Here is a 25,354-nt window from a genome sequence, read left to right as displayed (position 1 = left end):
ATTCGCCAAAAGAAAAGTTGAAAAAATATATTTACATAATTTCGAATTAATAACTCTGACACTAATTTAAAGTGATTATATCCTTAGTTAGGGATTAAAATCGATCCAATTTAGACTCCCATAAAGTACGATCCTTCGTACATAGAAAACAAAAGCTGTGCTGGAAAAGTAATTTTCCGCGTCAGAACGTAACTCATTTTCTGGAGGTCATTTGAGCAGGAGGCTAAGAGCTGGGCTGAAAAACATCATTTTAAATATCAGAAGGTGATTCATAGTTGATTCATACATGAAAATGAGTAAATAAAATCCAATCAAGCCTCGTCGGACCTACGTGGGTTGTTTATGCCCAAGCCTGAATAAACTTTTGCGGCTGTTGATTTGGTCATCCTCCATCGATTGTTGCCTTCCAAATATCAGATGGACGTTAAAAGGGGATGCGAGTTGGTCCATTATCATGAAAAATGTTAATGGCAAAGTTTGATCGCTGTGAACTAGCAGCTCTGGTTAGTCGTTTAAACTCCGACGTTTTAGCTGCGAAGGAAAATACGCTTGGTTCGCTTTATTGTAACCTCGAATAGGTCCGCATTTCGTAGCTTTTACACCCCTGCAGACGACAATATATTTCATCGATTTAGAGTCTCTATAGAACTAATGGGGGTCACGCGCGAATGCGTAAAACATACAAAAATGGCCAACTAAACTACGACACCGTCGTAACATTTTTTTGCCACCTAGGTCTATTGTCAACCATTGTTGATCGCGAGGGGAGAGTTTTCACAGGACACTCCGGATGATCCGGTCGAAAGGCTCTTTGTCCACAATCCCATTGCCATGTTTCCCTACTCCAACTGCGTTGAAGTCACAAAGAACGTCGTGTAAATCTCGGACTCGGGTTATTAACATTGTTACCCTCGAAAGCCATATTTTCACGGAAAATTGCACTCATTTTTGCATTACTTTCAGAAACGAATCGATGGAATCTTCTAGAAGAGTTTCTTCGAGAAACAAAACATCGTTTCTCTTGCTCCTGATGCACGTAAATTCACCGGTTGTTCTGCCGTTTCAGTCCGAAAATATGCATTGGAAAACTACACTTTTGCTGAAGTTAGAGTTTCGTTGGATCTCTTGAACACCGGAAACTCGGCTCCCCGTGGCATTCTTTTCTGCAGACTACTTCAGAACGGAGGGGCCACTTTGAAAATTTCAATCGAAAAAGTCCGCGAATACTCGTGGTTTTTTATTTCATGTTTAATCAACGAAATTTTGTGTTACAAGTTTTTTTGAAAAATTGATTGATTGAGTAGTCTGCTGAAAACGTTGTGAAATTTTTGTGTTTTTGTTGGAAAAATCATGTCGGCCTGAGCAGGAGAATGATTCTGGAATCTGGAGAGCGAGTCTCTCGTTTTATTCGCGTGTACCGCGAATGCAGATTTCAAAAGAGATTCCAATCCACATTGTTTTCAAATTAAACATTCATCACGGATCTCCAGTGTTCGAATGGTAACCGCTCTATAAAATCGTTAAAAAAAACCACGCTGGAAACGCCATGACGAAACAATCGATGCTCCGAATAAACACGATGAAAGTAATCCCTCGTGAAAATAATCGTAACAATAATAATCGCCATTCAAAATAAACTATTAAACCGTAACTCTTGCTCGAGAGATGTGCCCATGGAAAATATTTCCAAACGTTGATTTCGATTTTAGATGAAAGCAAGAGTGACGCAAGCTCCCGGAAAATCCGACCTTGGATTAAGCTGAATTTTTCACAGACTTTTCCTTTGAAATCTTCAAAAAATACCATCCCGTATTTTCCGTGACATTTGTAAAAAATCGAACTTCCAAATTTATTATTCAACCAGGTACAGTGCATGGAGAAAAAAAGGATTTTTGATGACGAACGCATTTCTCTTCGCCACCCTGCGAGGATTTCTTAGTCTATGAATGGCTACCTCAAGAATTTTCCACGAAATTATGATTTTGTTTGATCGCTTCCGGTAGCGTGACTCTTTGGTCAGAAATGGCCCTGTTCTGTCGGCTAAACTGACCCCTTGAGCGACTTGAGTTGACCGTGAGATCTAAATTCAAAGGTTCATGGGACTTTCGAGGTAGAAGTTTTGATATAATTCAGCGGTTTGAGGATTTCATCGCGACATAAACTCGCTCCCGGTATCATTGTATGTACGTGGTGATAAAGCATCCTGAAAGAGGAACGGAAATGGGACGAAGGTTCAGAATTCAAAGTCTCGTTGCAATTTTCACCTTCAGAAAATGTTTCTTCCTCTCGCTTTTTTCGAGCTATCCGTTATTAAAACTCAGTTCTATTAAGATTCGTTAATACGTGAGTTTCAGACACGATTAAAATAACAAAGTTTTCATCAGTGGAGGTGAAAATATTTGACCCACAATAGCTACGCCTCTCTGATGCAGCATCAACTAGAAAGTTTCGTTCTCCGGCTTTTCGTTCTTTTAATCCTGGATAGCTGAACTCGAGAAGAAAAAAAACGCGGTTTCACAATTAGGCTGTGAAGTTAGGGAGCGTGAGAAGAAAAAGTTTTGAAAACCTCGTATTACCAAGCATATCTTACGCCACTAGCTCCACCGACGACCCTTTCAATCCCTGACCTCGTTTCAGCCTCTTGCCGATCCAATTTTTTTCGTTACCCACCCTTTTTTTGCTTACGAGGTTTTTCTCTCTGCTCTTGACTTTTCCAACTACATGATCATCGTTACACAACAGTTATCATCAAATTCTTGCTAGTCCTTTGAGAAAACCCAGCATTGGATACGTTTGACGATTCGTGCAGCGACTAAAATATTCGTAAAAATCTTCTCGGATGCTTTCTCAACATTTTTCACCCACTAATCCGCTAATCATGGGAATTCAGATTAATTTTTTCCGCACTAGAAAAGCTCGAGCTCCTTGAAAGGATTGAGGTGAGTTTTTCGATTGGAGTTTCCTTCGTCGTAGGAGATCAGCGATTTCACAGACTTCGGAAATGAAAATATATTTTCCCCCTGATATCCTCCTCGATCTTCCAAAGTGCCGCATTTATTTGGGGCTGTAAGTTGTTGCAACTATTCATGTATCATCCCCTTTTTACGAGGATTGGATCACACATATTTACCTGCGACGACGAAACCCCGCTTTACAGTTATTTCCTCTTGAGGAGGATTCAACAACGGCCTTTTAAATATTCAAGTGCCTTCGACGCGCGTTCCTCGTACGCTCGTTTAAAGCTTTCCAGGAATTAGTGAACTTCACTAATCGCGCTGACAGAACCGCGAAGCCGTGTCAAACCGTCCGCAAACGGTTTTTTAGACCCTCCCTGGCCACTGGTTTCCGCTCGTCTCTTCCTTTTCCTCCTCCCTTTTCTGTGCTCCCTCTCGTCTCGGCCATATGAATAATGCTCTCGGGGCTCTTTCTTCCGAGCTTAACGATCTTTTCCTGGTGAGGTATCCACCTCCTTTGTGCTCATACTCATTTCTTATTCTATTTTCCATATACCAAGTTCTAGGTTTTTACGGTCCACAGGATTGTCGAGTCTCCCCTTCAGTTTCTTCTCATTGCTTCAGCCGAAGACGCATTTTCGTTACAAACTCAACTTTAATTATAATTATTTTCTTTTTTTCAGTTGCTTCACTTTTTCTCTCAGCTGGAGAGATTGGAATGTACGAAAAGATACTTGAATTTACTCCTAAGATGGACGCATGCTGCGCCTGGAGCGACGACAATGGAACGTCATTTTCAACCACTCATCAGCCTTCTTTCAACTCGAATTTTTCTCACATTTTCAACAGTTTTTTTCTGAACTCACGGCTCTTTAGGCCATGCACTGTGACAATGAAAGCTCAGATTTTTCAGTGTGGAACTCGCGTTTGTACTTTTTTCAAATTGAGAAGGGAAATAAGTTCCAGAAAAATGTAACGCATCTCCGAATCTCTGGGCCTCGAAATTCAGCCCTGAAAGCCCAAGTCCCCTAAGAAACGAAGCTGCTGATAACGTGTGAAAAGTTTGGTCTCCGCTGACCAGTGTCGTGGCCAGGTCGCGCCACATTTAATTTATACCTGGTCGAGAGATTTTCCGCATGAAGCGGGAAAATTAACGAACCAACAGTAGCCCGAGGCGGCTGTTCTGGTCGCCGCTGATGCTCGCCCAGGCTTTTCTTCTCTTCGTTTCTCTCTATTTCTCTTTTGGCTTCTCCCATCGCACCCTGCCGCTCTCTCGCCAGCCCTATAATTTCACCACCCCATCCACTTTTACGAACGTCGAGAACGAAATCAATTTACTGCCAGCTTGCACCAGTGAACCCCGACTCGAGTGCGCAGCAATGCGTGACACATAGACGACGAAACAACACCAGCTGGAAAAGATTCTCCGCCGGCTGTCATGAGAAAAAACTTGGCCAATTAACTGTTTCTAATTAATATTCATAGCTCCCTTTTAATCGTAAATATTTATCCACTTTTTGCATTCACCTTGATAAACCATTCGGTCGCCAGAGGGTGGTTCGAATCCTTTGCGCCCAGTGAAACGTAGACGAAACACTTTTCGAATTCAACTTGCCGTTCGTTGCGCCGTTCGCATGAGCTTAGAGGATCGACGTTGAACATACAAAAGAAGACACACTCTGTTTCTGTTCATGAAATATTCGATCGAAATTAGGGAGCCATTGAGACGATGGTTGTGACGATTTTCGTTCGATCGCCCATAGTTTTGTCAACCTGCTGCTTGTGAGCTCAACGAAAAGTATTGTTCAATGTAACGTGTACTAAGGTAATGCAAAAAATTCTTTGAAATAAAGAATTTGAATTCGACAAATACAGCTTTATTTGTCATGCATTTTTGTACGATGCCCTAGAAAATTTTCTTCTTTTGGAAGGACCACAAAAATTGCCATTGGTAGCCACACGTTTTTTAATCTCATAATTTATAGCTGAATATATACAGAGAAAAAGAAATAAATCGAGAGGTAGCCTTTTGATTTTTTTGAGACAAAATTTTATTAGATTTATGGTTTCATGGTAACGCTTTTTACTGTACGAGAAAAAAAAGAATTTTCGCTTCACGATTTTCGAGAAATGACATGAAAATATCGAAAGTATCGAATTGGGAGCTTACGTTACAATCGTATACCCAGGAAAAATTTCACAACCGTAGCCAATGCAGTTTTTTGCAAACGAACAAACGCCATGTCAATAAAAAACATTTTATCAATGAAATAAGCACTGCTGTTCAACTACTAATGTTTTACTTATTTTGAGGAAAAACTCTCATTTTTTTATCGGTATATTCGTCACTAATTATCAAAAGAAATCGAACAAAAATACTTACTTTTTGCCATCACTGACAACTGTCTTATACGACAACTGTCACAACCGTAACGTGGCACAACCGTAGCCAGACTCCCCTAATTTTTGGAGTTTTGAGTCACAACAGTTTTGAAAGTACACAAAATGCGATCATTTTTATTTCTAGAGATGCACGTATAAATGATTATTACAGCATCGAACAAAAGTGACTACGATCGAAAAAAAAGGTGTACAAACGGTACGTCAATGGAGAATCGTGAAATTGGTTTTACTCTTTTGGTGGAAAAGTATCGTTGGCAGTACTCAACCACGAGGTTTTGCACAGTAGAGCAGCAAAAACGATAAAGTTGGGCGTTTTGAAGCGACGATATTCCTCGTCAGCGTTAATGAAAAAATAAATGAAAAGATTTCGTCATTTCGGTAGGGGAGCCGAAGGTTGTACGAGATCCGAGCAAACATTTGCCCCGGAAGCGTTTCAGCTAAAAAGATGCAATATTCTCTTTTCGTAAAGCTTTTACCGCGGTTCTTAAGCCGTGGAAATAATACGCCTGAAGATCTCGCAACGAATCATCCTCCGCTTTACTCTACTTCTTGCCTCTGGTAGCGTCTTTAATCTATTACGTAGGCTCACTGGTGCTAAAGCGTCTGGCATGAACGTAAAATTTAATATCAGGAACGAGCCAATAGGGAGAAAGAATCCTTATTTCCTCGTTTAGCGACCGTCGGTGTATTTTTTCCCTTTTCCCTGCTCCACGTCTCTCTCTCTCTCTCTCTCTCTCTTTTTGATTCAGTCTCAGAAGTGGAATTCGTTTTAGCATAACGAAAAGTAATTTAAGCACATTCCTCGAGGTGAATCTCGTTTTTTTGCGAAAATATATGTGCAGCTGCGAATGAATTCCATTCCCAACAGATTTAGACCTCAATTTTAACACAAAGCATTCGTCGTCATTGGTAGCCTTTATTTTCCTGCGTACCACGAATGTTTCCTGTGAAAACAATCGTCCTAAAGGAATCGTACCAAAATGAGCTTCAAGCAACGATCAGCAGTGAGAATTTTTCAGCAAAAGAGCACGGTGGCTCGTAACAGCTTCGTTTCCATTTATATTCATCATCCTGCGATATACGATATTGAAAAATGTTGTTTTACGACGAAAAATCCTTTTGCTGGGTTTTAATCTGTGAAAAGGGGGTGCGAGGTACAAAACTCGTGGCTGTGTGCTTGTGTCCATTTGAGGTTAAGATCCAGAACGATAAGAAGAAAGAAAGGCGATAGAGAGAGAGAGAGAGAGAGAGAGAGAGAGAGAGAGAGAGAGAGAGAGAAAGAGGGAGAGGCAAAAGGATAAATGCGAGAAGGTTCACGACAAGTCTCTCAATAAACTCTGAGATGAAATCTGAGCAGAAGTGAGCAAAGATAGAAAACAGAGAGAATGAAGATGGCCACGGAGAAAGAAGAGGGTGTTACAGCGATATCATGGGCACGAGCACGAAGTATGTTGATATTCATAAATTTATATCCACTCGTATCTGCTTTTTTATACATGAAACGTTGTTGCTCTAGTCTTGACACAGTGATGTAACGTCGCAGCCTGTAGCGAGCTCTGCGTTTCTTCTTCCTAGGAAAACAGAGAGATCACGGTTTATTATGCGCCGTTAAATAAGACTTTGGTGTTCGGTACGCTGGTGCGAGGACTTAATTTTTATCTCGAATCGTTTTCACTCGCAGTATCTACCGATACAACGAAACTTTTCATCAATATTTATTCATTTTGTTTCTCTTCGTCGACGTAATATTGAGCCCGAGGGGGAGTTAGCCCCGATGCAGATCGGTGCAAAATATTGATGGAGTAAAAAGCTTTATGCTGTACTTTGGAGGATCTCATACTTGGCATTCGTGTGATCATTTTTCTTGGAGAAGAAGTGTTTCAATGAGACCGAAACGACCCTCCTTGAAAAAAGTGCCTCGATCAATACATCGCGGGGATCAGGAGGCCAAGTGTATCACCGTATTCACCCCTCGCGTTGGAGAATTTTATTTCTCTGTTTATAGCTTTTATCAGGTTTTTCTCGCACTCGTAATCGATCTTTTCGCTGGTTTCCTGCAACTCGGGCATTAATATTACCGCAGTTTTCCCAACTTTGGCGTTTCCCTGGAAGAGCCTCCGAGGCCCGTCCCCAGATCCTTAATGAGCCACTACATCGAATTCATACGAGGGAACCGAAGAAGATTTGGCCCTCGGAATTCCGTCACTCGGAATCGTAAGGAATGCAAGAACCCTGCTTTTTCGCCTCCCAAAAATCGTGCACTTGACTTCCCTCTCTTAAATTAATGGAACTGCATTTTCTTTTTTGACTTCTAGCTTATGGAAAATATGCTCGAGAAATTTTTCCGACGATGAGAGGACGATATCCGCGGAGGCTAATATTACAAAGAGATCGTCGGCGCAGCCATCAACGCTTAATTAATACGAAGACAATATCGTTAAGTAAAGTTTCCGCGGAGACGTTTCCAAATGCAGAAACTTGTTAAGTAGATTTGCCTTTATGGAGGGCTCAAGCAATCTCGTACCTCGACAAATTTGCAAGGTTAATTGTTGGATTAATTAATTAAGCTTACAGCCAAGCAAACGAAATCCATTTACATTGGTTTCGCTCGTATTTCGTGGTGAAGAAAACGAGAGAGCGTTTTCCCACATTTTATCATACGAGTGGAAAATTGCGCTGGATTGAGTGCACATTTTCGAAGGACTTACTCCCCCCCTCCAAGGGAGCTGGATACAACGGTTTACTTAACTTATTTATGCAAGGAATACTTGGCTCGAGAGGATGGTCGATGTGTGCACATGAGCTTGCAGTAAACGTTTGAGGTAGCAGGTTAAAAGGAGTTCTCATTCTCGATCGCACGTAACTCGCTAATGTTATTGGTTGCACAGTAAATCGTTATTTTGTTTACCTACTTGAGTCTGGGTACTTCATCCCAGTGCACATATACGTCAGCTCTATGTGAAGCTGCATGTTTGTGGAGCGGAGAGAAGCTCAAGCTTTTGAGCAACCCGAAGCGCTGAGAAAATTCTAAACTGCGTTAGCCCCCCGACTCGTTCCCCGTCGATTTTCCACTTCCGTTGTCACAGTATCAGCCCAGGAATCTCGCCCGTAGAAGCCTCTGCTTAAAGCTTATTGCGTATCGACGATTTAATTACCAGTTACGCCTCGGACCAAATATCCCTGCGGTGCTCTCCCCGTAATTGCCGTTGTCTGGTTCCAGCTATCGCGATGATACGGGATTCTTGCCAATAGAGATGAAAAGCTCTCGAGGGTATGCCGCACTTTCTCCCTTAAGGCCGTGCTATATTATTGTACGAATATCGAGCGTTTGGCTCGAAGAGACACACAAAAGGGACGTGAAATTGGAACGCTACTAATTTTTTGATTGCTCCGTGTCAGCGGGAGTGAGCGAAATATTTCGAAAATAGAATAAAAGCTCTGAATTCGGATAACGTTTTATAGACGATTTTCTTATTCGACGCTGAAAATCTGGAGCTCGGTCACTGATTCGTTTCATAATCGCGTTCCATGCAATTATTTTTTCTTCCAAACCTGTTTCCTCATTGTTGTCGAATACCGAAGAAGTATTCGACGACTCCGAATAATTTCATGTTCGAAATTGCGCTCGAGGGTGTGAACAACATACTCGACGAGTTATCCCCACTCTTTGCGTCGATCCTATTTGTCTACGCAGGCAGTAGTGGGAGGTCGAGCTACTGTTTAGCTTGGGGCTGTAAGCGGTAGGTTAACGCTTCTTGATCAAGGTGCAGGAGTTCCAGGGATCGTATAACGCGCGAAGCTCCTCCATTATCCACGTAAAAGCTCATAGCGTTGCTTAAGTTTGTACCGAAATTCAAATTTACGTATTCGATCCAATATTTGTACTCTCGGAAAGAGAGTTCTATGAGCTTATGAACTGGGTGGCTTGCTACCCAAGCTTTCAAGGATTATCGAGTTTCCGAGCTTGCCGCAACGACCTCCAGCTCTGCTTACTCTATTCGACCCTTACTTCTTTTATAGCCTCCGATCCCTGAGCTTTTCCTCATTATTGGCGCGTCCTTTCATCCACAAACTTTCAGTGGTTGGCAAGGTGTCGGTTCAAATTTGCTGGATTTACACCGAGTCACTGCGATTCAATTGCAATGATCTTAAGGGGGTCACCGGCAGCCGGATTTTTTAGGGTATTTTCACGATTTTTCCATGCGAGGAAAATAATAATAGACTTTTGAAATTTGAGTGGTTCGTTTATTGGTTTTTCAACTCTACGATTGAATTTTTGAAGTCTGATATCTTGGGTTAATTCGGTGTAAAAATACTCCACAGGAGCCCACATGTTTCTCCATGCTCTTCACGATTACGGAGGATCGGTTAATCTGGGATGAAAATTCAAGGATGTTAGGGCTCTGAAAGACTTTTGAAAATTGAAATTTTGTGTACAGGCGATAACCACTGCTTTACAAATCAAAGCGCTCACTGGTTTTTTGATCTCGGATAAACCAATCCCCCGGAATCGTGGAAACCATGGAGAAGCATGTGGGTTCCTGCAGAGTAGTTCTACACCAAATTGACCTGAAATCAAAGGTAGAAAATTCTATCATAGAGTTGAAATACCAATAAATAAACCCTTCAAATTGCAAAAATCGCGAAAAAACCCAAAAAATCCGGCTGCCACCGGGGTGCCCCCTTAACGGTTTTTGTGTTTTTTTTTACAAGGTCCTTGGCGCTCGTAGACTAGCACGAGATTAGCTGCGACGAGGTCAATCATCGGACAATTAATCAAGCGATCCCACCCTCTTCGGAGGTAATTTAAGTTATAATCGGTCACTGGCCTCAATGAGATTTAAAATCCTCTTTGCGCTCCCGACTTATTCTACAGTGGCGGTCGAGGTAAGACTCATGCTTCAGTGGATCATAAATCGAGACTCGATAATGATCTATAATAGTGACGTTGCAGGCAGCCGAAGAATGTCTGAGCTTGCAACACGGCGTGAATAAAGTTGAGCTTTCAATGCATGCGCGCTCCGGCTTTCGAAAGGGCGGCCATATACTTTCTCAGTCTTTTGCCACGATTTCTAACCGCTCCTTCCACTCCTATCTCGCTCATCCCTCCACCCCCTGCCGCGCTGCCTCCTCGCGTTCATAACGATTATTCATGCTTACCGCCTTTTGCTTTTCACGAATTAAGTTCTTCGACGTGACAGGAATGGAACACACCTCGTTTGCCATCTCGCAAATTCCCTCTCGAATATTATCGCGCGAGGGAGAGAGAAAACCAGTGAGCCTGAAAAACGCTAACGTGCTGCTCACTCGGGTCGTACTTTAACGCGTGGAAAAGTTTGTTTGTCCTCAAGTCCTTCGATTCCCGTTCGAATTTCGACTTCAACCGAGGATATATGCTTTTGTTTTCGCTACTGAAAATATACGGTTATATCGCGCGAGCGTTATTTCGACGCACAACGTAATAATGAAGATCAAATGATGATGCACCGACCACGAGTGGTTTTTGTACTTGAAAATCGTGAAATTCACGAGCTCCAGGTACGAAAAATCGTATTCGAGAAATTAATTAAAAACCGTCATTTCGGTGATCGATATTCGTGAGGAAGTGGCAAATCCTCTTTGTCCAAAAAACAATTTTCACTTTTCAAGTTAATTGAGTAGTTTTTTCTATCTTTTTTTTTTAATTTGTCGATTTTTGTACAGGAAAAGTTACAAAAGTCTAAAGTTTTTGTATTATTGCTAATAAATTCTGAGAAACTGACTGTGAGTCATTTTTCGTATCGGAGGGACCATTACTTCTATAATCCCATTTTCGAACAATACCGAGAGCCAAAGAAGGAATCAGAGGGAAAGAGAAAGATCAACTTTTTAATCGAGTTCGTGTCTTCACTAGTTTTGAGTAAGAAATTACCCAAACCTATGTGATGGATGTTGCGATTGCAATAGAAATTTGAACAACTCCTTGGAGTCTTTGTCGGAATAGTGATGAGATAGGAACAGTTTACACTTTTTTTCTCAACCTTCTACATTCGTCGTACTTTGCAACAAATTTCGCAACAAAGTATCCACATTCCTACAAGGAATGCTATTTTCTCATTTAATATAACAGAGTTTTAACTTCCTTCGTCTTTCTTATTCAAATGGCTCGTAACCTGGTAAGTTTCGGTTGATTGGTTAAGGCCTTGCATACATCCAGAATTTCCAAAAAATCGATTTTTTACAGATTATTAGCCTCTACAGTTTTAGGCGTATTTCTATGAAAGTTGATAAATGCGATTTTCTCAAAACTACTTTATCTGGCACGGTTTGCATGATGACTCGTACAGTTCTTAATATTTTTTGATGCTTTTGTTTTTAAATATTCGAAATTGTTTTCTCTATAGTCTGTCGAGTCGAATTTTTGATATTGTGATGAAAAAATGTTATAAACATCGCATTAAAGTGTACCATTTATGACACAAAATGAATACTTTTTTTAAACTGCCGTGAATTGCTAAATTTTTCGAATTTCAAAAATCCAGCTCGACAGACTATAACTACAACTTTATTTTACAAGAATTTTTATACGTTTTGCAGATCTATCAACATTTGAAGAAGAAATGATGCGAACCGTGGAGCAACTTTGTTTTCATAGTGGTTCGGGAAACGTGATTTTTTATGTTGTAATTTTTGAAAAAAAAAATGAATTTTTTTACAAAGTTTAAATACTAATGAATAATGTATAAAAATGTTAATAAAGGCGTTAATTCAATTCTGCAAAAAACCCATGTATTCTTACGACTCGCCGCTTCTTTCAACCATGGTCGAGTTGTGAAAAGATCAAAAAGGATTTAGGAAAGGGCTGAAGTAAGTAGAAAACCCGGGCACAGCAGAACACTCTCCGGAAAAAGGGAGGCTTGTTTTTCTAATGGAAAACTGAAAAATTTTTGATCATCTTGTGATCACTAAAAACTCATATTCGTTGGAACGAATCGTATTTTTTCATGGAAATTGAAATAAATTTATAACGAAAGTGACCAATCAAACATGGTGATGCAATTTTAAAATGGGAAATTATTCATTAGATTGATGTGGAATACTTTTTTTTCGTTTTCCTCCTCTCATGCATTTTTTTCATTTCACATTCGATTTATTAAATGAAAAACTTGTAAAGAATGGATCATAGCTAGAGGCGTCTCGTTCACCTGCATTTGTAACTGTAAAATTTCGAAATTTTTCATTTTCTTGCGTCTACTGGATTTTCGTTTAGAATTTCATTACAATTTTTGCGCCACATCAATAACCGCTGTTATATTTTAACGTCAAAACATTTCGGAGCATACCATAGCATGAATAGAGGTGTTAAATATTGTGCAGATGATGCAGGGGTGGACGTTAAGATGTTATGAATTTCGAAGGAGAGATTTACGGAGGAGAGCAGGTATCAAGCAGAGCCGTAAAAAGGAGAGTCGTTATTTCGCCGATAGAGCCTCTTTAGCCATTTGTTTAACATTTTTTAGTGCTTCTATCCATTCCAAAAGAGTCGCTGACTAAGATCGATGTAAAGGCATTTTCTTATCGAATTCGTCGATTGCAATGAGCCTTGAAAGACTTGAGAACGATCCAAGAAGCAAACAATTTTCTTTGCAGCAATGATTCTAAAATTTTGAAATTAGAATTTTTGAAAATTCGAAAAAATGCAATTTCTATCCTCCAGAATCGATAAATCATTTTTCACTAGAAAAAATTCATCGAATTTCATTTTCGCCCATAAACGCACATATTCGAATTTTTATCTTGGAAATATTAGTTTTTCCATACTATTATTTCTTCAGTGCACGTGCTTTTCGATCGAAAAAAATTTCATTTTTTTAGCACAGGATTGTCTGCCTTGCCTTGTTTTATTTTGCTCGTTCTCTCCAAGCATATTCAGCATCTTTGATGGATTTATTCAGTTTCGTGTTGCCTCAATCATAAGATTTTCCGAGGATTTTCATTCCGCATCCAGACACATATTAGACGGAGGGAATCAAGGGTTGATCAGGAGCTGCAGGGTGAAACATCCGAGCAGGGTTTGCTTGCACGAGACACTTAAATCATCCAGCTTTCACGGAGATTACGGTATACACAACGTTCCACCATTGTTAAATGTTAAGCGAGAAGTTTCGGGCGCCCTGCTCCGATACATGCAGCCGAGTAAAGGAGGAGTGCCGAGATTTCATTCTTGCAACCCCGTTTCGTTGCGTTCATTGTAGCTATCATGACATGGGCCTGTAACTGTTCCGGGGCGAATTACCTTCCAGGCGACGAATTTCGTGCTGCGATTTTTACTTTATTTTTCCCCTTTTTCATTTTCCGACGGTTTTCTTCTCGGAGCAAAAACCAGTAAAAAGTAAGTCGTGTTACCTGACAGACTCTGCTGACTTTCATGTTCCCCCGAATAGCACGGGAAGCAAAAGGTGTTTTAACGCTAATGGAAGCAGCCTCCCGGGGTAACCTCTTTGCGGCAGTTAATTATTCAATGATGTTTTGTGAATTTCGCATCCTAAATAATCACACATAAGCTGATGGGTTATCAAATATTAAATTGTGTTCGATGCTGATAATTATCATTCTCCAATCAGAGAAAATAAAAAGATAAAAATCATCGTCACAGCTTTAGTGAACGGAAACAATCTCAAATGTCCCGAAACTTCGACTGCAAAAAGCGATTTTTCAAAAAAATTAGATGAAGTCACATTTTAAAAATTTTACTTCACTTCTATGAAAACTCGCACTTTGCTCTGTAAAAATTTCGAAACATTCAAGGTTGTCGCCGGTCTCTTTTGCTGCGACGGTCATTTTCACCTTTCAATTCTCTCCATGTAGGTCTATTCAGAGACCCTGAATCGAGTCGGTACTGATAAGGTTCGAACGATGCAGAGTACGAGTGTACGGCTTTCTGCGAATAACTTCAAATGGTAACACCAGTTTTTGGTAAAACGTAAAAAAAAAGACACAGGTGCGCCAGATAGTTTGCGAGTTATTTTTTAAAAGATGGATTTCGGAAGGTTTTTACGATGATAAAATAAATGTCGACAGAAGTGAAAAAATTCAAAAATCATTCCCACACCCAATAAAGTCGAATTTCGACTTTGTTTATACGACAGCGTAGAATCGTGAGAAGACGTCCGAAAGATGAGCAAACGAGTCAATGATTCGCAACACGTTGCCTTCGGGGTTGATCATTAATCGTCGGACTAATCGTCGAAAAGGAAAGTTAAGGAGTAATTTGTCAAAAGGGAAGTTGGAGAGGGTAGAATTCGCTTTGTGCATCGTTGAAGAAAGAATCTCAACGATTCACATGAGTTTGTGAAATTGCACTTGAGTGCCAGAGACGTGGGTGTCGAAGCGTGTAACTTTAACATTATTTCTCGTCTCCCTTAGCACGTTGAGTGTTTTTCCATTGTCGCAGCGTCAAAGCGCGGGTACTCAATGAGCCCTGAATATTGGTCTTGGATGTTAGTGCAAAAAGCGGCAGGAAGGCTTCCAAAGAGGGGAGAGCTCGACATGAAAGCGCAACGAACTTCAAGCCCTCTCGTTTCTCTTCTTTCCTGTGTTCTCGTTCCCTCCACTCCCTTAAGCCTTGCCTGTCGCAGTTTTTCTTGCATTTCTCTGCGAGTATTCACCGAGAAAAGATTTTTGCCTCGTCTCGATGTCGAGGTACGAGATTGGGAAACGAGCACATATTCGAGCGTTACCATCGAGGTGATTCGATGCTGCGCTCAACAAAGTGTAATTCACCCATCAGTCCCCTGTGGTAAGTTTCTACGCTTTGGAGTGACGTAAACAGTCTGGAAACGAAAGATTTTAATGTATCGATTGACCCCAAGGGACGGGCTCCGTAGCCAATGAAACAATTTGCTTCGGCATCGGCATTTGAAAGAGTTTCGGCCTTCTGCGGAGGGTGGAGGGCGTTTTGTGCGGTGAATTTTTCGCCTGCCTCCCCCAACGACTGTTCGCAATACGTGCACTGAGCGGGTAATCGTGGGACAGCAAAGTTCTAAGTAAGTTGAGGCGAGATAATTCGCAGGAAAAACTTACCCTCATGATCGAAAGCTCACATCGTCCCCTTGAGGCTGAGTAACCACGTTGAGCACCACGATATACGTGAATCGAACTAAAAAGTACTCCAGTAAAATGTGTAATAACGTAGTCGCATTAATCTCAAGCACAGTCGTACCGAATAACCTGCTAATTAAATAGACACGTGAAGATACACTTTTTCCACCGATGCACCCGACACCCACACGATCACAGGAACACACAGAAACCGATTCCACCAGCGCGAGATAAAATATGAAAGAAAAGCTATCCTGGAGGACGTAAGAACTGCAAGGAAATATCAGGGACGAGCTGAGCTTGATATGCGTCAGCATGTACGACAACACGTCGTTGCACGGTCCGAAAGATTTGTTGTCGTTCGACGAGTGCACTGTCAATCCTCCTGAAAACTATGCGTGTACGAAAGCTGACAGGGAACGTTGCGCCGACTTATTAGCACTTGTAAACTCTCGCGATTGGTCACTGTCCTCCCAACTTTTTTATTTGTTTGTTTGTTTTATTTTGTTGACAATCGGAGGTCAGTGGTTCATAATTTTTTTTGGTACCGTTGAAAAAATTTGTGAAAGTGGGATAAAAATGAGCGGCCACGTGTTTCCGTAAGCACGTTGCGCGTCCGAAGTTTATCTCGCGATTTCGATAGAGGACAGTGGGAGTGAATGTTCGCGGGGCTCGATAGATCGAAGCCGCAGCTCGAGGGATCCGTTGCGAGGCCTTGGCCAGGCAGCCTCCGACTGGCCGCGGTATGTCAGCTACGCAAGCTCGCAAGCTCCGTGGCCTCCAGCGACGATTTGGCCACGCGCAAGCTCCCGTTCGCGCCGGTGGCGCGCGTCCTCGGCCTCGGTAAGCACGCCAGGGACACCAGTGAAATAGCGCGAAAAAGAGAGACCAATATTTGTGGCCGGGAGGGCATTAGAGGGAGAGAACTACGTGTTCGCCAGGGGCTGCGCTCGCGGGGGTGAAAGGCGACGGTGACCCTAGACCCGTCACAAATTCTTAGCGTTCCGCCGGCAAATTTTAGCCCCTTCATGCCCTCCCCCTTCGTCCAACGACTCTCTCATTGTACGCAGCGCGAGCCCGGGTTCTATATCGAAAGCTGAACGTGTACACACTCGTGATGCTGCGAGCACCGCTCCTAAGAAGATGAGCGTCCGAGGCGATCGTCCGTTTCGATTTTTTCCCAAAGAATTTCATATTTTCCATGGAAAATGGAAATTCTTGGGTGAAGCCTTCGGAGCTAAACAAGACCCTCGTGCGGTTCCGGCGCGGAATTTCGCTCCGAGATTCGGATCATATTCTCCGCAGTTAAAGTCAACTGAAGCGGAATGTAATTGTCAGACTGAATCGCACGCGGCTGCCACGGGTGTGAGCTCCGCTTGACTTGCTGTTGCAGTATCGTCCAGAGCCGCCCTTTGCTGTCTAAGTATACGAGCGATACGAGCTTAAAAGCTATCACGGTCTCAGCTAAGCTCACAATCTTTCGCTTCGTTGAGGTCTTTTTCGATGGATGAAAAAACATCGCACTTTTTTCACAGTCAACCATCCAGAAGGATAGATAAACTCGAACTCTCTTGCTCTTCGAAAGAAGCTATTTTTGTGACAAACTTTTCTATTCTCTGCTCAAACGGTCCATGCACTTCTGCAGCATCTTCATAGCCCCGCCCTCGAATAGGCGCTTCGTGGTATCATCCCCTCAGATTGCCAGTCATCGTCGTTCTCTTCGCAAAGATATTGAAGCCTCCAGAACAAATTTAGTCGCACGAATGCTTCAGAAGCTCGGAATATTACAGCTAGGGGGCGCGTTACAGTCGAAAAAGTCGAGGCTCTTTCCCGGGAGTTCATACTTTCAAGTTCTTTTAAGAGTATGGATCAGTCGACTAACCTCACTTGAAATTTTCGAAATCGAAATTCTTTGACACAGTTTGACCGATTAAAAAAAGGCTCTGTCATAGCCTACGCAGGACGATGGCAAAAATCGACTGACAGAGCCTTTTTTTAATCGGTCAAACTGTGTCAGAGAATTTCAATTTCAAAAATTCCAAGTGAGGTTAGTCGACTGATCCATACTCTTAAGAGGATGGATCAGTCGGTATATCGCAACCGTGAGTGCGAGCGAGATAGCTGCAAATTTCTAAATCGGAATTCTTTGGCACAGTTTGACCGATTAAAAAAAGGCTCTGTCAGTCGATTTTTGCCATCGTTCTGCGTAAGCTGACAGAGCCTTTTTTTAATCAGTCAAACTGTGTCAAAGAATTTCGATTTCGAAAATTCCGAGTGAGGTTAGTCGACTGATCCACACTCTTAATGGCTCGCCTGAAATCGCGAAATCGCTGAACTCGCTGAGAACACTCGAGACAAATGACAAGCCTTCAAATAACAGTACGCATCGTTGACGTTAAGGTTGACAACGTTCAAGCAGATAGAATCAAGTGAATAGGCACTTAAAGAGGTTACAGCCCAGCATGGAAGCTTCATCGTAGTAACACAAAACACTCGAGGACATTATAAGTTCGTAAAACGCGGCGGCGTCGAGTCTGCGGTTGTACGCAAGCAGTCGGACGAGCTTCGAGGCTGCTCATCTTCTCAGGAACGATGCTCCCACTGGTACGGACTGTACGGAAGGCTAATCATTAATTATTCGCTCACTCAACGTGCCACGAACTCTTGCTTGTCGCCAGAAAATTGACGACAGACTTCAAGCGGTCATCTGCACGAGCGAAAAGCTTCTGCGAAAGCTTGCCGTTGATACACTCTCTGAGACCTTCTCGCAACAAAAGTTTGCACGTCACTTCGTTGAGACTGTCACAAGTATCACGAGACGAAATTTCAACTTTAAAAACTCTTTCGAAAAGGACTTGCTTCATTGCCTTGTTTGTACGACTCCTCCAAGTGCAGCGATCAGGAATACTTTGTGAAATGGCGAGGTGTAAATTGCGATATTTTTCTCACCGTATTCGTGCCGAGTACCTTCATCTGAAAATAAAACGGGTGGATTTATTTCGCCGAAAGGGAGATAACGCTATCGCATTTTGAATAATCGAAAACGTCTCTGCAGGATGAGCGAGCGTGCACAGAAAAAATTGATTCTTCACCAAATGGGGAGCTTGGGAAGAGCGAGGAAAAAAAGGCTCGACATTAGAGCCACGAGGGTTGTTGATGGAGTTTTTCGGTTAGCGAGCGCCTCTCACGTCTACTCGGGGGGTTTTAGTATCGCATATGAAGCGGAAGAAGAATGTCGAGGGGCTCTATTTTACAAACTTGGCTTCTAAACTGTAAAATGTCGTTCACGTATTCAATAAATCTCATCGTTGATATCTCCGTGTGTGCATAGCGGGGGAAGATTTGTTTCAGCCTCGAGTAGAGTTTTCGACGATCTCGGTCTTTTTTTCTTTCTCTTTTCTTCACTCCATCTACGCGCGGGCATCCCGTTTTTCCATTTGCTATCCTTTCATCCCTCCGAAGTAGGAGGGCACAGAAAAAAGGAGTTGGAACGGTGGAGAGACGAGTGCACATAAAAATTGATATGAATCGTGACTGAGCTTAAGGTTTTATATTTCAAGATTTGTTCCTCGTTTCCTCGAAAAAATAAAGAAAAAAACGACACACACACACACACACGCACACACAATGGTAGACAAACATTTGTTTTACCGCTTTTGACTCGAGTTTCCACATGCGTATGTTCGCCTCTTTTTTTCCTGTCAGCACCGGAAGAGCTTTGAAACTCAGTAAGATTCACCGTCTATACTTACCGCTCGGAAGATTGAGACTTTTAAGACTACTGCCATTTACCTTCATGGAACAAATGGCATGTTGATGGAACGAAACCGACCGATGACACCGACAGAAAACGTGAAAACGATGGGACGATGGGAACAGAAAACCATCGATAAATCTGTTTCATTTTTTATTTTCTACTTATATTCCTTTGTGACATTATTCAATGGCATCTCTGACATTTGATCCTTTCGGGTTTGAACACAAAAGACTCCAAGCGTCATCTTTTCCTAATTCACGAACTTTCATGCTCCTACGAGACCTCGCAAGCCGTCCAACAGTTTTAATAATCTATGATTACATCACGTTTGCACATGACGCACCTGGATACTACGTTGAATCTCCAGCTGACATCGTCAGCTACGTTTTCGTTGAGTTTCACTGAATTAGCATTGCCAAAACCTGAGAATAATTTGCCCTCCCTAAACGATCAATGTCTGGCCCGTCCAAGTGGTGGTTTTGCCTGAGGCATCTAACTCGGGTGTTCATCAAAGTCACACACCGATTGCGAACCCATCGTCGTGCATGCTCCAGTTATTATCAAAGGGGAATCACTGCGTAGCCGTTAGCAAATCAGCTCAGAATCGAAATGACATCTTTCCATCGATGTTACCTTGACCGTTGTTCGCAGCTTTATCTTCAACAAAACTATATTCGAAAAGCTACACACTGCTGATAATAAGTAACAAATCGTTAATCATTGTCGAAGCGTCCAAGGCACCGTGGTGCTGACGTGCCTGTAGCTAATGATCAAAACTCCCCTGACCCTGTACATTAGGGCCAATTAACGATAGAGAAAAAAATTTCTTTCACCATGTTGGAAGCTTTTCAACATTTTTGGAAGGGGAATCAGACTTGGGACAAAGCGGGCAGGCCTTTTTCGTCACGTGTAGCTAATGTTGCTTGACAGCTCAGAAATGGGCCTCCCATTAAGAGTTGCGTGATTAGTGATTGGGATAAAAATGCCTGCTTAACTTTTTCGGCGTTAATCGCTCGTGTCATTGACGTGTTCGTGTCCAGTGGAAAATCACTGAAATTAATCGAGAATTTTGCCATCAGAACAGTCAATGCGCTACCAATTTTAGCTCACCGAAACGTCCTGCGTTACAGGAAACGAAAACTCTGCATCATAGTTACAAGAAATCACTGAACTCCATGACGATTAAAGAATTGAAGTGCGAAAAGACCGTTATGGGGTTAGAAAGCAGGGGCAAGTTGGGGTGTTGGCAAATTCTGACAATGCGAAGTGTCAAAACTGCCAAATATTCAAAATCTTTTTCGATTTCTCCAAAAGTTTATTTGACCTTTTGGCTTTCTTCTCGATTTACATTGGCTCTCGAAAGACCCATATTTACCACCGGTTTTTATTGATTTACATTTCTCCTCTATGCAGCTCTCAAAATACAGATGTTTGGGTGGAATTACCAGTGGTGCTCAAACCGAGCGCACTGCTTTGGAAACACTACAATTAAGAGTAAACAAGCCAATGCAACCACTGGAGCTATATGGCCAGGACGGAATCAGGCGTTCGGGAGAGTAGATTAAAATTACAGGATACCATAGCAGTGTTGACCATACCGTACGCGCTGTATAACAGCTTGAGCTTTCAGAGCTACATGCTCACCTAATTGAAAAAGCTGACTGGATTATTCCCAGGCCCTGTTGCTTAATGCTGCTTGATACTGAGAACACGATCTACTTTTCACCCTTTCGAGTGAGTTGAGCATGAGAAAATAATGCATTAGAAACCATAGAGTAAAATGCCAATGTATAGGAGGCTTATTTGTGGCTGTACTCGAATCACAATGGGGTGCGGAAGTGATTGCAACGGTTTATGGCTTCCGTATTCCAGCCTCGTACCTGCACCGTGAGGAGCAGAGAGATTCTGCCGCATTCGAAACGATGATCTTTGGGTACCTTCTTATTTCACCTTTTGAAACGAAATTTTGGAATTTGACCGAAGTAGACGATTTGAAGAAGTGTGACAGTGTAGGATTAAGGCACGGACTCCATGCAAAGCACGTTTTTTTTCATAATTTTCGTGGATTTTTTTCGTTGAGAAATGCAACACGATCTTCGAATCGATTGTTTTTGACGTAGAGAGTACAAAACAAAAAATGCAAAATGATTTAAGCTGACCGAGGATATTTTGTGATCATGAATAATTAACAAAATGGCGGACTAGAAAAATCACGTTTCCTTTTTATTGTCAATTGTTTGAAAATAAACAATTTTTTTGAACATCCAAAAGTCCGAGCTCGGGTAAGAGAGTTGTATACAGAACGTTTTTTTTCTTCATTTTGAGACCATTTGGATGGATGAAAATTTGTGGGCGCGTACACCGCGACTGAAAAATGTAGTTGGATCTTCATTGTAGTTGGATATTTCATTGGATGGGCTTACAAAAAAACCATGCATGGAAGCAGAGCTGTGAGCTCAGCCATTTTAACTATTGAAAATTGACTCGGACATGATTATTTCTGTTGGCTTCTGCTAATTGTTATTTCATCGCAGAATATCAAGTTGCGGCTTCCAATCAGTCGATACGCGATATCAATCTACTAGCAAAAGGGAACAATTTTTTTTTTTAAGAATATTTATGAGTCTGACTTTTAGAAATATAAAATTATCTCAAGTGTTTAACAGAACTTCATTACATGTTGCAGAAAACTTGAAGCAAAGGCACACTCGTAAGCCGTCTGTATTTTGTGTGCTTCCAGCAAGGAAAACTTCTCATGAAGTTGTCCTGCCTCCCGGGAGCTGGTAACGAAGCTATACACGTTTTCACAGTGTAGAACAACGAAATAAATTGAAATGTTTGCACCCATATCATCGTGTGTGACCTCGCATATGTATGTTCTTCAACCACGAAAGATATACGATCCTGAATACGGGAGTGAGACGATGGTTACACGGAATTTCAAATTGTGGAAATTTTGACAAGGAATCGTTCGTGGCCAGACCTTTGCTTATTACTTTGCTTGAAAAATTTTTGTTATTTCAAATGAACGGGATTATGCTGAAGCAACTGTCGACTGCCTGCTTGCAAAAAGAAACTGGAGTTATACGTCTGACTGCGATAAGCTGATTTTAGAGATTTTCTGGTAATTTTAATAAAAAATACCAAAAATCTCTTGATCGAATTTGAGAATTCAAATAAAATGAGAAAACTCGAAGTGACGGCCGGAGGGGTGGTCTTGCAGCCTCTTCGATCTCGTACACACTGACGTTGTGTATCAACGGCCTAGAATAGGAAAAAAAACACTAACGTTGTGAGACAAGCGGGTAATTGAAGGCGAGCAAGCTCCGGGGTAGACGGAGCTGTTGATACGATCGAAAACCTCGTTAATTAACCGACTGTCGAAACACTGGAAGCTGTCCAAACGAGAGCTCTCACCACAGATTAATAGACAACTGGTTTGGGTGCAATTAGTTTTAGGGATAAACGTAAACGTGACCGAGTGTGTCGCTTGAGTTTAGTGTAGGTACTCGCAAGGGAAAACTTCGAGTTCAACATTTGTAGCTTTTTTTAAATTTTTGCGTAGAATCATATTTTATTCACGACTCGTGGGATGTAAACGTGAATGATAATGATTTTTCGAAATCATCGCATTTATTGCTTCTGTGACCTTGAACGAAAATTTGTTTAATGGATTCCAACTTTTTCAAAGATTGTTTACCTCACACAAAGAATTTTCTTGTACAGTATCAATGGAGAAATTAGTACAACTCACCAGATTTTTTATGGAGTCATTTTTGCATGCAAAATCGCGGTGAACAATAAATAATGAAAAAGTAAACGAGCTCTGCAATAACGTGCTCTTTTAAGGAGCTTCGGTACAGAAGTCTAAATATTAAAAAATTCATCGAATTTGGTAATGTTCTTCAACATCAAATGCGAAAACACAAATTTTTTCAAAATTTTCTTCGACTTAGTTATCGAGTAATTATGCATTAAAGCAGATTTCTTATGCCCGGAATGTATACCTATATATATGGAACCGCTATGCATATACACATGAACTTTAGTGATCAATTACTCGATAACTGTTTAGAAGAAAAATCTTGAAAAAATTGTATTGCCAAATTTGGCACTAAAGAATATGTTCACCAAATTTTATAAAATTCTGAACTTTTTGAAATTTTTTATATTTTTAGCATGGTTTAGCATGGCAACATTGTACTGTATCGAGACTCCTTAATCGACTGTTTAAATCGTCACCTCTGGCTAAAATTCGAAAAGGGATTGACAACCCCATCATTAATTTGTTAATTTGTTTTTCACCATTTTTACCCTGTACGAGCGAGGGTGGACTGCGAGTCTTCGCGAAATGTTGAGTCGCGGCCAGTCGAGTTTAGGGGGGATTTAATTTTTCGGGTAAATTTTTGTAATTTCGATGAGTATTCGTCGCAACGTTTATTGAGGAACTGAAAATGTTGGAGAGCACTGTTGTTTCGGATTACGATCGCATTTGGAAAAGAAGAAAAGTGTTAGTTTGTAGTTTTAAAATCAATCGCGAATTATTTATATTAATAACTGACATGAATTTTAATCTTTAGTTTGCTTTGTGGAGAATCTTTCGGATTCAGGAGCGAAAGTATTCGAGTCTTTGATCATTCATCATTTCATTAACCCGTAGACACCACACCCTCTTTGAGGTCACACACTCACCACACTGGTGCAAATTTGTACTTCGACTTTTCAAAACTTTTTATCTCATCTACGAATGTATGGAATTGATCTTACAACGAGACTTTTTAGGGGTAGCAATTCCTTAGTAATCGATTAGAATGATTAAAAAAATTGAAAAATCAAGTTTTATTATAGAAAAATGGTCAAATTGAAGAAAGGAATTTTGAAAACCGGTTTTTTTAATTTTTCGTGGGTGCAAATTTGCACCAGTGCAGTGTCTACAGACTAATAGTAAATTTTATTGATTTTACAATAAATAAAATTAATATCAAATTCACGATGAGTATAACATTTACAATAACTAAAATTAATGATAAAATAAATAATTTTAATAAGATTAAAAGTGATTAATAAATATTACATTCCATAGGATTTGCTATGACAGTCATTCCACTAACTAAGAATTCTGGAATAATCAAGAAACTTAGTTGAAGTTGTAAAAAAATGTATAACCCGGACACAACAACGAGGTTCGTCGAAAGCAAAACAAAGCTTGTCTTTTCAGGATGGAGAATCGTCGTGAGTGCACAAGATGCTCAAAATTCATTGAGAGCATATCAACGAATGGAGTTGCAGAACTTTCAATTAAATGTTTCCGATCTCGTGTCTGCTCATCCACGTCGAATTTATTCGAGAGGTTGCGAAACTCGAAGCAAAATTATTCTCAGTTGAATCGTCTAGATGAATATTTAAAAACTTGCTACTGGAGGCTCATTCTTGGTAGAGCATCAACAAAGCAATATAATTTGCTCGGACAAATGAAGCCTCCTACGTCGCGTGTGAACGTGGCCGGAAATTATGGCGAAGCGGGAGGAAAAGAGTTGGACGGACACGGAGAGAGAAGAGAGCGAGAGCGAGAAGAGCTTGTCATAGTGATCTCTACGATCGCATACCATTTTGTGGTGAACGGACAACCGCGAGAATGGGGACGAGGAGCTTTGGTTGACAAGCCTGACGCATCCCTCTCACGTCTGCGTAGATTTTCAGAGGGTTGGGGAGTCACATGGTGTGAGGCAGACGGAGAGAGGATGTCCAGTAACACGTTTGGACAATGCTTTAACCATTTCCCCAGGGCATCCTGTGCTTCGTGTTATCTTCTCTCATAGTCTTTGACATTTTAGAGTGTTGCCATTGGAATCGAAGTATATCTTTAGATGAATAAGAATCTCACTTGGATTACAATTTTTTAGGTGTAAACCGCATTTGTTTTAGGGAAGCTGAAATAAATGATCGCGATAAGGTATTGAGATTTTTGGGAAGAGTGGGGTCATTCCGGACGCAGGGCAAACACGGACACCGCAATGTCTTTATATTCCGAAACCCCCACTTTCACGCACCCGAACTCGTGCGATAGCCCTATCGATGTTCAGTGTACTCACGTTGTTCGAGGCGTGAAGTGATTTATTTTCTTCGAGGTAAGACCGATCATAAAATTTCGTATATTTTG

The 25,354-nt window shown here is 41.3% G+C and overlaps 1 protein-coding gene across 1 annotated transcript in view; it reads right to left on the bottom strand.

Annotated features, from left to right (window-relative positions):
• LOC122412504 (dipeptidase 1-like) overlaps positions 1-16,159 on the bottom strand; it is a 164,920-nt gene extending 148,761 nt beyond the window's left edge. The window contains exon 1 of the mRNA XM_043422078.1: positions 15,420-16,159. Within this exon, the coding sequence (XP_043278013.1) occupies positions 15,420-15,425 (6 nt within the window). The 5' untranslated portion in view covers positions 15,426-16,159. The remainder of the gene's footprint in view (positions 1-15,419) is intronic.
• Positions 16,160-25,354: the final 9,195 nt, after the last annotated feature.

This window comes from Venturia canescens, chromosome 1 (genome assembly GCF_019457755.1).
Source record: "Venturia canescens isolate UGA chromosome 1, ASM1945775v1, whole genome shotgun sequence".
NCBI classification, from domain to species: Eukaryota; Metazoa; Arthropoda; class Insecta; order Hymenoptera; family Ichneumonidae; genus Venturia; species Venturia canescens.
Note: the sequence above shows the minus strand (reverse complement) of the source record. Positions and strands in the feature narration are given on the sequence as shown.